The 14,023-nt window shown below is 52.8% G+C and overlaps 2 protein-coding genes across 2 annotated transcripts; both read right to left on the minus strand.

Annotated features, from left to right (window-relative positions):
• Positions 1–1,030: 1,030 nt before the first annotated feature.
• Positions 1,031–9,676, minus strand: TAPBP (TAP binding protein). Its single transcript, XM_065885945.1, is given in 9 exon segments — positions 1,031–1,140; positions 1,143–1,212; positions 1,214–1,245; positions 1,379–1,468; positions 1,559–1,900; positions 2,304–2,702; positions 8,843–9,103; positions 9,337–9,507; positions 9,640–9,676. Coding segments are annotated over 9 exon segments (1,512 nt in total).
• A 990-nt stretch (positions 9,677–10,666) lies between these two features.
• On the minus strand, positions 10,667–12,577 carry ZBTB22 (zinc finger and BTB domain containing 22). The gene has a single exon (XM_065886209.1). It carries the CDS (start codon positions 12,575–12,577, stop codon positions 10,667–10,669), a length of 1,911 nt encoding a protein of 636 aa, XP_065742281.1.
• Positions 12,578–14,023: the final 1,446 nt, after the last annotated feature.

A 14,023-nucleotide genomic window follows, 5' to 3' on the forward strand; every position in this document is an offset into this window, starting at 1 on the left:
TTGCCTCTCGAGCACCCGTTTCTGTCCCAGAGGTCCCTGAGACTATTTCAGGGGGTATGCGAAGTTTGGGCTATTTTCATAACAATCCCAAACTGTTATCTGCCTTTTCATTCTCATTCTCTAAAAAACGTACAGTGTTTTCCTGAAGCTACATGACGTGTATTGACATCGTCCCCACAGCTAATGGAACGTGTGCTTGTGTCTTCCTGTGTATTAAATTGTTCTCAGTTTTAAGTTCTAGTACAATAAATATCTATAGTTTATAACCCACATAAGCAAAAGCTCTGCAGGGTCCTTGATAATTTTTAAGAGGTGCTGAGAACAAAAATTTTGAGAACTGCTGCTCTAGAGCCCTAAGAAGGTGAATGTCTTTTGTCTTTTCAGAAAGCAGCTGCTCACTGGAGAGAGACTGGAGGGTGCAGGAACCAAGGGTATACAATTTGGGGGAGTTACTACAGTGGCTCAGACCAGAGATGATGGTGGCTTCCCCAGGATGGTGGTGAGTTGGCCTCACTGTGTTTTCTGGAAGAGAAGTAAAAAGGAGGTGAGGAATTCGGGGCAGGGTGACGTGCTCATGGTCAATCCAGAGACAAATGAACATCATGGGCACAGAGGATGGCAGATGATAGAGGCTAACATTTTCTATGTTTTAAGCCTGGCACTGTGCCAAGTGCTTTAGCTCCTGCATCTTCCAGATGCCCTTTCTCTTTTAATCATTCCAAGAGCCCTCTGAGGCTCTGCTGGCCGGAAGGGTAGCCACCACCCACTTGTGTCTGTTGAGCATTTGAAATGTGGCTAGTCCAAATTCAGGTGTGCTGCCAGTTTAAAATAAACTCCTGTTTTTGAGGACCTAGAATGGAAAAAACACTATAATTTCTTATACTGATGACATGTTGCCACGATAACATTTTGGATATATTAGATATCTCTTTACCTTTTTAATGCAGTCCCTAGATTATATGTTTAAATTTACGTATGTGGTTTGCATTATAATTCTATTGGACAGCACTGCCTAATCAGTTTTTTCCCCCTACACCCAAGGAAACTGAGGTGTAGCATGTTTGAGATGGCAGGATTTAATGCAGGTCTGTGTGAATTCCAAGTCTGGGTTCTGCCCACCAAGCCAGCAGCCTCCCTCCTGGGTGAGGAGTTGGGCAGAGGGGATAAAATGAGAAGGGAAAAATAAAGGAAGGTAGAGTGTTGTTACCTTTTCCACTGAATCCTTGGAAGTTGCCAGGTAGGCAGCTGTGGAGAGAAATTTAGAAGGGATGGGATGGGGCAGTAGAAGGGCAGAGGGATGGGTGTCAGACTTCTTCTGGGAGGAGGAAGAGAATGTCTGCCAGTCAAGGGTCCCAGCCTGGGTGGGACTTACACTCACCGGCCCAGCCCAGCACGTTGACGAGCCCAAGGAGGAGAAAGGCAGACAGGAAGAGGCCTACGCCATCCTCCAGAGAGGGCCCAGAGAGACCTGGCAGGCAGAAGGGGCAAGAATGAGTCTGAAATTCCCAGGCACCTCTCCCCACACCCCTCCCCATTTCTCCATATTTCAGGCTCTTACCAGCTACCTGCAGGGTTACCTCGGCTCTGCGCCCCAAGGCGGGCAGGCTGGGGTGGTGGACACGACAGACATAGCGTGTCCCATGCTGCCCGGTGGTGACCGGGGGCGGCTGCAGGTGTGCAGAGAGGCTCACGGAGCCATCTAAGTGATGGCTTAGGGCGGAGAGCCACCTCTGCCCCTCGGCCTTCTGAAAGCGACCCTCTGGGCCACCCCAGAGCTCCCACTCCACCTCCAGGCCCTCAGAGGGGTAGAAGTGGGACACGAGGCAGAGCAGCTCCGGGGGTGCCTCCCCGGGGGCAGCCCATATAAGAGGTGCTGGTGTCAGGGTCACCTTGGGGGGCTCTGGGGAGAGAGTAAGAAAGCAGCATGAGGGAATCAATCTACACTGTCCTCTCTCAGAGGCCCTCAGTGTGCCCTCTGGCTTCCCCAATACTGAGGGGTTTGAGTTTTCTCCTCCCAGGATGGGGAACCTGCCATCTCTCCATTGGTGTTTCACAGGAATCTCCATGCCAAAGCCCCCATTCTCAGGGACCCCTACTCCCTCAGATTTGGGAACCTTCATCCCAAAGCCGCTCAGATTCCCAGGGACCCTCTACCCATTGCCCCCCATGACTCTCAGGGACCCCCAATCTGTCTCCCTCTACTCACCCAGCACCCTTTTCTCCACCATCCTTCCCCCATCATGGTGTCCCCATAATCCCAGTGATCACCCTCTACCCACAGAGACCCCTGTCCCCTCACTCACTCTGTACGGCAAGCTCCAGGGTGGTCTGCCCTTGTAGGTACGGCAGGTGTACAGTAGCCAGATAGGTGCCCTCCTGGAAGGGCTGCACTGCAGGCAGCCAGAAGGTCCCATTTCCGGTCCACGGCCCGAAGGGCTCATCGTCATCCCAACCAGCAAATGCCACCGCCCCCTCTCGGGCAGCTGGCATCGGCCCACTCAGCCCAGGGGTCGCAGCCAGCATCAGGTGCCCCTTACCCAGGTGCTGGCGTCGCCATTCCAGCCCAAAGGGAGGGGGACCTGGGGCCAGAGAGGTAGCAGCCTTGGGGGTGGGGGGCGTGTAGGCGAAGCTCAGGTCCAGCAGGGCATCTTGTCCCATTCGGATGCGAGGGGTGGGGGTGTGAGTGAGGACAGTCAGCACAGCTGGGGAAGATGAGGAGAGGAAGGTGGGGAGGGGGAGAGGAAGAAAGAGAATAAAATAGAGAAATGGAGTTACGGGGGGGACTCGACTCTAATTTACCCACCCCTCTGAGGACACCTCCCTTCTGACACTCACCATCTCCCAGCCCTCCCTGCAAATCCCCTTTGCCCTGGGACTGGGTGGGACCCAGTGAGACGCAGAGTGAGCAGAGAGGTCTCACGGTGAATAGAGGCAGTGAGTGGGTACAGCCCTCGAAGGCTGCTCGGAACACACAGCCCGTGCTGCACCAGCTCTGGGGTCAGCGGGATCTGAGTGTGCCCTGACACAACCTGAACCAGCCCACCAGCCTCCACGCCCACCTTTGAAGAGCCAGGCCCTTCTTGGTTTGCTGGTGAAGAAGTGATGATTCATGACTGTCAACCCTATGGTGCTATGCAGAGTATTTACTGACTCTGGCTCTAGACTAGACCTGAACACAGACATCTGTGATCTACTGAGGCAGTATATGCTGGTTGAGTGCCTGGAGCCTGGCTGCCCTGGTTAATCCCCACTCTGCAGCTATTTATATGGCCTTGGAACAGTTACTTTACTCTTCAGTTTCTGAATCTCCTAAATAGGGATAATAATGATGATAGTACCTATCCCATGAGGTTGTAGTGAAGGTTAAATCATTTAACACCTGCTACTCAGACATATGCAGTTCCTGATTCTGGATAACAAAGACACCTATATATGAAAGCTGCTTAGAACAGTGCCTGGAACACAGTATGACTACAAAAGTGTTTGCTGTGTTTACAGCCAACCATCTGCCAGACAAATGTAACGTGCCCCAACTCAATAGCATCTCTAGAACATTTCCCCACTCGGCTCCAATGCCCATCTTACCTGCCTTGACCAATGATCACCACCAGCCCCCAGGTGCTAAAGGCAAGCATTTGGAGTCCCTAAGACTCCTTCTAATTAATTCATTCAACTAATATTTATTGAGCACCTAAGATGTTCACAGTTGACGAGAGTGGTAAACAAGATAGGGAGCCCCTGCCCTCAAATTGCGTAGGAGACAGATTGCCAAATATAATGTGCTATGTGCTCTCCCCACCAGGCCCTAATTCTGTCTCCCAAATAGATCTTACATGCTTCCTACTCAAGTTCTTATCAATATACATTTGGACAATTACAACAGCCTCCTCTCCCTATCCTCTATCAGTATCTCTCTCCCTTTCATTTCATCCTCCACACTGAAACCAAATAGCGTGGCTACAAGTCTGATCTGGGCACTTGCCTGTTTAAAAACCCCAGCTACCTAGGAAGCCAGCAACTAAAGGCACACGCTGGAGCTAGATGGCCCGGGTTCAATTCCTAGCCCTGCTTCTTACAAGTTGTGTGTCCCTGGGCAAATTACCTAACTGCTCTGTGTCTCATATATCTTCATCTGTGACATGGGAATAACATCAGTACCTAGTTCTTATGGTTGTTGAGAGGAATAAATAAGATTATGCCTATAAAGTGCTTAGAACAGGAGCCGGCATATAGAAAATGCTTAGCTCTTACTATTTTCGTTACTGTCATCATCATCATGATGGACTTGCTGGGTATCTTGGGAAAAGGACTTAATCTCTATTTTCCCCATTAGTCCAATGATCTAATCCTTGCCACCTTTTGTAGCAATCAAGTAAAATAACAGGCTTTTGGGAAAATGGCGCACACACACACACACACACAAACATACAAAACTCCTGATGGTTCACTATCATTTATAAACTCCAGCTTTTACAGTACTTGGTAATCCAGCCCCCAACCCATCTTTCCAGACTTCTCTTGCACCCTAAGAACCAGCCACATAGAATCCCTTTCTTGCGACCAGTAGAAACTCTAGTCACTGGGCTTTTCTTTGCTTTGGTTCCTTCAGTTTCTAATGTCCCTCCCCCATTTTCTCCAACATCTAACTACTTCATGTCCTTCAGATCTGTTCCACTGCCAGAAATGTCTGGGTCTTCCAGGTAGAAGTAATTTTTTTCTCTTGTGGTTTTTTTCTTTTTTTTTCTTTTGCGGTACGTGGGCCTCTCACTGCTGTGGCCTCTCCCGTTGCGGAGCACAGGCTCCGGATGCGCAGGCTCAGCGGCCATGGCTCACAGGCCTAGCCGCTCCGCGGCATGTGGGATCTTCCCGGACCGGGGCATGAACCCCTGTCCCCTGCATCGGCAGGCAGACTCTCAACCACTGCGCCACTAGGGAAGCCTCTTGTGGTTATTTTTATGTAATTTTTTTTTCTTTTTTCTTTTTTTGGCCATGCCACGGGGCTTACGGGATCGTACCTCCCCAACCAGAGATTGAACCCCAGGCCCTCGACAGTGAAAGAGCAGAGTCCTAACCACTAGACTGCCAGGGAATTCCCTATTTTTGTGTAATTTTTAATCCTAGCTTCTAAGGCCTATAAGGTTAAACTTCTCTGAACTTCATGGGATTGTTTTTGTTCAATAGAGTAAAAAAAAGTAAGCAATTTCATTTAGTTTATTAAAATCCAAAAATACAGTTTTGAATTGTAAGAATCAATCTGTAGGATTCATAAACAAAACCTAAAGGTTTTACAGTTCAACCTTAAGCTAACAGTGCTCTTTAATATGGGTTTATGAAGCAATTTTAGACCTGCATCCCACAACCTGGACTCTGTAAAAATACAAATGTAAACACAACAGGGCCAGAACCTGTTGGTAAGGAAATTTCTACCTGTTTTGCAGCTTGTATTATATAGGCTTATGCTTTTCTGTTAAAAAGTGAATGGTAAAAACTATTATAAAATATTACTGGGGCTTCCCTGGTGGCACAGTGGTTGAGAGTCCGCCTGCCGATGCAGGGGACATGGATTCTTGCCCCGGTCTGGGAAGGTCCCACATGCCGAGGAGCGGCCAGGCCTGTGAGCCATGTCTGCTGAGCCTGCGTGTCTGGAGCCTGTGCTCCGCAATGGGAGAGGCCACAGCAGTGAGAGGCCCGCGTACTACAAATATATATGTATATATATATATATATATATATATATATATATATATATATTACTGAAAAAATTTAAACCCAAATCTAATCAAGCCTCTAGCTCTAACTACCAATTTATAGGAAATATGGAGGGAAAAGGAACAAAGGAAATGACAGGATGAGGAAACAATTGGCCAAATATAGAATGTGGGAACTTCTACAGAACAAATGACAAATCAATAGCATTTAAAGGGGTGGGGCAATTACAAATAAAAGAGACTTAAGAGACAAAACTGGGACCTCCCTGGTGGCGCAGTGGTTAAGAATCCGCCTGTCAATTCAGGGGACAAGGGTTTGATCCCTGGTCCAGGAAGATCCCACATGCCGCAGAGCAACTAAGCCCATGTGCCACAACTACTGAACCTGCACTCTAGAGACCGTGAGCCACACTACTGAAGCCCGCGTGCCTAGAGCCCATGCTCCACAAGAGAAGCCACTGCAACGAGAAGCCCGCACACCGCAATGAAGGGTAGCCCCCACTCACTGCAACTAGAGAAAGCCTGCATGCAGCAACGAAGACCCAAGGCAACCAAAAATAAATAAATTTTTTAAAAAAGAGAGACAAAACTGTTATAGACTGAATGTCTGTGGTTCTCCCTCCCCCAACCCCCCCAATTCAAATGTTGAAGCCTTAACCCACAATGTGACTGTATTTGGAGATAGGGACTAGGAGGAGGTGATAAAGTTAATGAGGTCATAAAGGTAGGCCCTAACCTGATAGAGCTGGTGCCCTTATAAGAAGAGGAAGAAACACCGCAGCTCTCTCTCTCCCCTCCACGTGGGGACACAGCCAGAAGGCAGCCATCTGTAACCACAAGGGGAGAGTTCTCACCAGACAACAGCCCTGCTAGCACCTTGATCTTGGACTTGATCTTGGACTTCTAGCCTCCAAAACTGTGAGAAAATAAATTCCCGTTTTTTAAGCCCCCTGGTTTATGATATTTTGTTTTGGCAGCCCAAGCAGCTGCAACAACCAAATAGAATATATAGACCTCTTTTTTATCCTGACTGAAGCAAACAGACTGTAAAATAACATCATTGAGACAATCGGGAGAAATTTAATATGAGCCAGGAGTTAAATGATACTAAGGAATTATTGTTTGTTTTGTTAGGTATGATAATGCTATTGTGTGTGGGGGGGTTGTTAAAGTCCTTATATGACAGAGATGCTTACTGAAGTACTTATGAGTAAAATAATATGATGGGATATACTTAAAAATACTTCCAAAAAAGAATAGAAGTTTGGGGGAGGATAGGTAAAACAATTTGGTAAAATGTAATAACTATACAAGTAGATAATGGGTATATGGGGGGTTCATTTTACTGTTCTCTACTTTAGTGTGTCATTGAAACTTTCTATAACAATTTTAAAAGAATGATGAGAATTAAATACTATACACACAAGTATCTTACAAAAGTATATTTCTCAAGAAACATTTTAGAGTATTTGACAACTAATTTGGTAAGAAATAAAGTATAAATGCATACTAGCAAAATTACTGATGATCTGTGACCCTGGAAAGAGTTCATTTTTAACTTTACATTGAAACAACAACTTTCACATTCTTAAATCCCTAATCAAGTAGGAATGCTTGAAAAGGAGGGCTGAACACAGCAACTAGTTTTCACCCCTGGTGGTGGGTGAGATGCAATAATTTTCTCTCCTGGGCACACGCCCATGGCTCCCTATCTGCACTTCTTTTACGGTCCAAGTCACTTTCTGCTCTACAATTACCCAAGACAAATCTGATGGGAACCTTCCTGAGAGTAGACTCTACATCCGATCACCTTTGTGACCCTTAAAAGTACGCAAGGCCACCCAGAGGTTCTGATTTAATTCATCTGGAGTAAAACTCAGATTTCAGTATAACCTCCAAAAGGATTCTTATTTGCAGCCTGGACTGAGAACTACTGGGCCCTAATTTATTCTTGGTGATAATAAATATTTAATCAGTGAATAAATTAACAAAGTGTCTCCCTTGATTTTTACAACAATGGGAAGGCAGATGGGAAATAACCATCCACATTTTACAGTTGGAAAAGCATATTCAGAGAGAAAAGGACATTCTCACCCCACCTTGTGAAGCCAACAGCCTGGGAAATATTCCTACCCACTAGAGAGAGCTACTGTCCCCACAAGGAGCAGTTTGCCTCTGCCTCTGCCCCTGCCCACGGCGAGGTCTGGGGACTAAGAATGGAGGTTTAGGCAGATGTGAGGGTTTCAGGGTGGGTGCTGAGCCCCGTGGGTGATTCTCTCTCAGTGATGAGGGTGGCAGGGAGAAGGTACTGGGGAAGGGAGGGTGTAGGGTTCGGCTGGGGTTGACCAGCCGGTCAGGCTGTATTGTTTCCATAAAATCGCACAAGACTGAAGGAAGCCGAGGACTCTGTTAATATCCTACCCACCCTCCCGAGAAGACCTCCGAGAAATCCCAAATCCCGGTCATATCTTCCCCATTCTTGCTTTATCGGCCCACTCCCTCCCTGCGCCCCAGCCCAGCAAGGTGCCCGACCCCTGGGCCTCAAACCGCGTCACACAATGCAGTAAGTGGCCCTTGCAGCGGGAACCATTAGATCTGCCGCTTCCCTTCCACGCACTCAAGCCCACCATTCGGTGACCACAGAGTCAGGGCATCATCACGCGCCATAGGGAAGGGGCTGTCAAGGGAGGTCGACGCGCTAGAGCTCAAGAGCCTGCGCTTTGCTGGTTGCCGCAGTGCCGGATGTGGGCGCGGGTGGGGCGCGAAGGCTGTTTTTTTTAACTGGGTGAACCGCAAATGTGGGGGAGCCTAGCAAGATCTAGGAGGAAAGGTGCAAAAGTTCCTGTTTCTGAGACCCTCCCAACTCCGTCGCCTAGCGAGTTTCTTAAGGTCGGGTGTCAGGAACCCCCGCCTGGCTCCAAAGCCCCGCCCCAAACCGCACTTTTGTTTAAACTAGGCTGGGACTAGAAGAAGCGGTAGAGACATCTTAACTTCAGCTGAACTGCCTCGATTTATAAATAAAGAAACTGAGACCCGACTAGGGAAATGACTCGCTCAAGTCCACATAGCGAGTTAACGGCTGATCTGGACCCTTAGAATCTACCCGTTTATCTCTACTTCCCCTCGGTAGCTACCTGTTGCCACGGTGATGAGGGCAGGCTCCGGCTGAGGCTCGGACTGTGGTCGAAGGAGGCTGGAGAGGCTGAGGACCGGGCTGGACACGCTGACCATGAGCCACCTCCCATCCAGGGCCCGCGGGCAGCTCTGCTCCGGGGTCAAGCCGCTGACCCAGATCGCCGAGGCAGGAAGCGGGACGTAGTGGCTCATTTCGCAGCGTGGCGCGGGGGCGTCCCGCGGGTATCGCCTGAAGGCGCCTAGGAGGGTGCCCGCGGGGTCTGTGAGCACAGAGAGAGAAGTTGCTGCCGTAGAATCTCCGCCAGGAAAGGGGAGGGGAGGGCAGCGTCCAGGGAGTTTTAAAGGTACAGACTACCCGGTAGCGAGAGATTTAAAAGTGATCCAGTTTCATTTTACAGAGGGGGAAACTGAGGCCCGAGGTCACTGTGAGACCTAAAGAGCAGGGGGTTTCGGTGGAGGCGACAGAGTTGGGAGCGAGTCCAGCATGACTCACCATGCACTTTGAGGTAGCGCTCTGGGTCGAGGTCCGGCCGGGGGGGTGGGCTCTCCGAGCTCTGGCGCAGCAGCAGTGCAGAGGGTTTCTTGGACAACCGGCCCCCGCCCGCATCCTCCACGAACCAGCACTCTATCACTGCGGGTCCCGCCGAGACGACGGTCGCCGTGCCTGGGGGGTATGGGCGCGAGTGAGGGGACGGCCCCAACGTCAGGTGACCCGACCTCCTCCACCCCACCCCCAGACGTGGTGGCAGTCACCTCCCACCGCTTCCCTAGGCTAAGAGTCGCGGGGTTCGCTCACCCAGAGCCACAGCGAGGAGCAGGGACACAGGCTTCATGACGCCGCGATCTTCTCAGCTCCGAAGCCGCCTTTCCCCCTTTCACTTTCACTTTCCTCCAAAGGCCGGCAGGAGGGGCGGCCGCTCCGGTTAGGGGAAGGCGGCCGCTCCGGTTAGGGGAAGGCTCGGGGGAAGGCAGGTGCTTCCTCCGCCGGCTGGGCAGGGATCCCGGAACATCCTCTCCAGTTCTGATCTGGGGAACTCAGCCCCGCCCAGCCCTCCTGAACCACCCAGCACCACAGAGTCCGGGAGCCTTCCCACACCAGAGGCACCCCCTCCTGTCCGCCCCAACCCCGAATCCACTTCCCTGAGAACCCTTACTCCACCTTCCCCGACCTGGGCCAGGTCCCCAGCAAACACATAGGGGTTGTCGGGAAGGCAATTGAAATGACCAATAAATATTTTAATCACCGTTTAAAAAAAATAAGATTTAAAATAAAACCCTTGTACTCCTACGACTTACTACTTGTCTCCACTCCCCCACTCCCCAGTGAGAATGGAGTTGGGGGACCCCCAAGGTGGAGGAAGAGGGATTAGGGTAGAAATAAGGGGTACATCCTTTTGGGGGGCAGGGTATGTTCTAGGACAAGGGTGGGGCTCAAAGGCCTGGTCCCCACAACTACGCAAACACAGACTTCAGGTACAGACTACAACCACCTGACCCTCGACCCAGCGACTCCAGGATGCTCAACAAGTCCCCTCTCCCTCCCCCCCCCACCACCACTTGCACCCTACTCGGGAGCTGGGGCTTCAGTGTACCCATCTGAAGGGAAGGAAGGGCTGAGTTCCGGTGATACTTTAGGGAGGAGGGGCTGAGGAGTAGAAAGGGGTGGCCCATGGTGCGAGGCGGTTCCCTCTCCAGAATATATACAAGTCCATAGAGATAGGAAGACAGTAAGTGTGTTGGGAGATCACCTACGGGCCACAGCGCCCCTGGCTAGTGATCCCTAATCCCTCTTCCCGGAAAGCTACCCCCAGTAGCTCGCCTCTTCAGTTTGCTCCTCCGCCCCCACTGAAGCCCATCTCCACCTTGTGGACGCTGGGCGGGGACCAGACCCGTCGAGTGGACGGGGGCGTGGCCCCACTTGCCTCGTCGCCGCTGCCCCCGCCGCCGGGGGACTCTCTCTTGGGCTGCAAGGCTGGCCCGGTGGTCCCCCCGGGTCCGGGTCCGGCCCCGCCCCCGCCGCCTAGGCGGTGCCGGCGCTCACAATGTCCCCGATGGCGCATGAAACTGTCTCGCCACATGAACTTCTTGGCGCAGACGCCGCACTCGTAGGGCTTGAGGCCTGTGTGTGTCTTCATGTGCTCTGTCAGGTGATGCTTCATCTTGAACTTTTTGTTGCACACGGGGCAATCAAAGGGCCGCAGGTTGAGGTGCATGTTCACATGGCGATCTCGCATGCTCTTGTGGGAGAAGGCCTTTCCGCAGTGGCACAGAAAGATCTTATTTCCATCCCCACTGCCTGTCCCTCCAGGAGTCCCGCCGGTGCCACCCGGCATGCCCAGGGCCCCTGCCGATGTGCTCCCCAGGGTCACTGCCCCATGTTCAGCTTGGTTCCCTGGTGGCTGGCCTGGAGCCTGTGAGGAGGAGGAGGAGGATGAAGAGGATGGGAAGACTAGGATCTGGTTGCCTTGCATGTCCAGTGGAAGCAGGGGCCTCGAAGGATGGGAGGGAGCATAGGAGGAAGGGGTTGGTCCCCCTGAATCATCAAGCCCTGCCCCAGGACCCCCACCTTCATAGGGGCCAAAGTCATTGGAGGACTCACAGAAATTGACCTGCTCCTCTCCCTTGTCTGGAGGCTCAGACAGGGTCCGGACATCACTTATGCTAAGGGTAGCCTCAGATCCTCCCCCTGCTGGCACCCCAGAGCCACCCCCCAGCTCTTCATCTTCATCATCCTCACAGGTCAACACCAAGTCTTCCTCCTCCTCATCCTCTTCCAGGTCTGGGTCTTGGGGAACGAGGGGCGCTGGTGCTGGGCAGTTTCCACCCCGTTTCACATATACCCAGTGTTTCTGCGGCACAATGCTGGGGGGTGCATAGGTGGGCCGGCGGAGCCCAGCCCCAGGGACCACTGCACCCCTCCCATCCCCACCGTCATCACACAGCTCATCTGCCTCCAGCAGCAGCTTCCCAGAGGTAGCCCCCCCACTGCCAACCACAGGGGCGGGGAATACAGGGCCACCTCCTTGACGCTCCCTACTGCCCACTGCAGAAGCTGCAAAAGCCTCCTGGGAGGAAGATGAGAAATCAGTGGACTCCCGAGGGCTGAAATAGTTGCTGCTGCTGGGGGACTGATTCTCACTGGCCCGGCTGGAGGCATGGAAGCGTACGGATCCCACAGTGGCAGGGGCCACGGTGCCCCCACTCCCTGAGGTGACCCCAGCACCAGGGACAGTGACCGAAGTGGCTGCAGCAGTGGTGATGGTGGTGGTGGTGGCTGAGGCCCGGCCCTCTCGGAGGAGTTCAGTGCACTTATCCACGATGTGCCACATTTGGAGCACAGACCCCACTGTGAGGAAGTTGACAATGTCAGCAGCGGCCATGCTGAGGCGACCAGTATAAGCTGAAGCCAAGACAGTCTCGAAGGCGCCTGGGTCCATGACGCTGGGCAGCGAGATGGAGGTCATGCCCTTGAGTAGGACCTGGTCGTGGAAGTAAGGGGAAGAGGCAGCCAGGACAGCACGATGAGCCCTGAACTCCCGTCCCTGCACTCGGATGGACACATCACAGAGCTGGCCCTGCAGCCGCTGCTGATTGAGAGACTCCAAGAGGGCACTGGTCACCTCGGGGAAGGACACGTGCACTACTGCCGCTGCAGGCAGGGGCAGTGGTGGTGGGGCCAGCGATAGAGGCAGGGGGAGTGCTGCCCCGCTGGGAGACAGGGGAGATGGCTCCATGGTGTGGAGGGAAGGGGTACCCCCCCAGCCACAGGAACAAGGGAAGGAGGAGGGCGGCCGGGGGGGTCTCTGGAAAGAAAGAGAGAAGAATGATAACAACCCATAATGACACAGCCCTTTACAGTTTAAAAACATGTTCACACATTATCTGAGTAACTCCCCACAGTGACACTATAAGGTAGGTATTCCTTTCAACTCCATTTGACAGATGAGGAAACTGAGGCTCAGAAAGATTAAGAGATTATCCAAGGTTACACCATTAAGTGGTAGCACCCACAAACGCAGGTGTCCTAACTCCAAATCCAGTGATCTTTCCTTGGACGTTACAGAAATAAGGTGCTCTTGGGGAGTGGGGTGGCTCCCCTCAGAAATTCCCATTTGCCTGAGAGCCTGACTTTCCAAAATTTACCTTTCTGGGGTTTTGTACCCTTTTCTTGGGAGGGAGGCAGGTTGGCTCTGGTGTTGAAAACCACCCCTCTCTCCACTTCCCTTTAGGCCGTGCCCCCCCACCCCACGGCTCTCTCGCAGGCCACGCACCTTGCCCCCAGTTATCCCTAACCCCGCCCATTTAGGGCCCGCCCACCTCAAGACCCGCCCATAGCTTTTGGGCTCCGCCCCTTATCTACCCCCGCCCACATCGGACCCCGCCCCCTTCTGCTCCGCCCCAAGCGCTACTTCGACCTCCTCTCCCACCCGGAAGGCGCCCCCCAACCCCGCGCGTCCCCGCTTACCGGGCCGCGCGCCCCCGGGCCCCCCCGCCCCTCACAAGGCGGCCAGAGCCGCAGCCTGGGCCCCTCCCGCCGCCATCTTGCGCCGACTCCCTCCGCCCTCCGCCTCCGCTCCGCCTCCCGCCCCTCAGGCTTTAAAGGCACAGGCAGGAACCCCGCCCGACCCGCTGGGCAATACTCGGCCGACTCGGCCACTTCTCCTTTAAAGAACAGCTGCTTCCTTCCACCTTAAGGGTACCAGGTCTCTTTCCGCCGCTGAGGACGCAGGACTCGGTTCGGCCGAAGCTCTCATTCCCCTTTAATTCGGTAAGCCTGCCTCTTCCCATTGGCGATGGGTCTAGGCCGTCGCTGCCTGGGCTCCGCCCCTGAGCTGTGGCCATTAGCGGGTTTGCGGGATCTAATCGCCCCGGTCTCCCAGCTTCTGACAGTCCCCCTGAAGCCCCGCCCCCTACCTCCGGGCCTGGATTGGCTAAATAACCTTGAGTCGGCCCGTGATTGGCCTTTTTACTGCTACCGCTCCAAGTGAGAAAGTAAAGCGCGTTCAGGAGGTAAAGCGCGTACATTTTTTCAGCGCCTGGCAGAGGGCAAGGAGAAGGCCTGAGGGCGAGAAAAACTCCGCGAGAGGCGTGCTGAAGGCAGCTGGAAAGGGCAGATCCAGGGCTATCCCGGGGGAACGGCTAACCCTGAGCCAGAGAACAGCTCGTGCCAATCACCAGCT

Source organism: Phocoena phocoena, chromosome 10, assembly GCF_963924675.1.
Source record: "Phocoena phocoena chromosome 10, mPhoPho1.1, whole genome shotgun sequence".
Classification (NCBI taxonomy): Eukaryota; Metazoa; Chordata; class Mammalia; order Artiodactyla; family Phocoenidae; genus Phocoena; species Phocoena phocoena.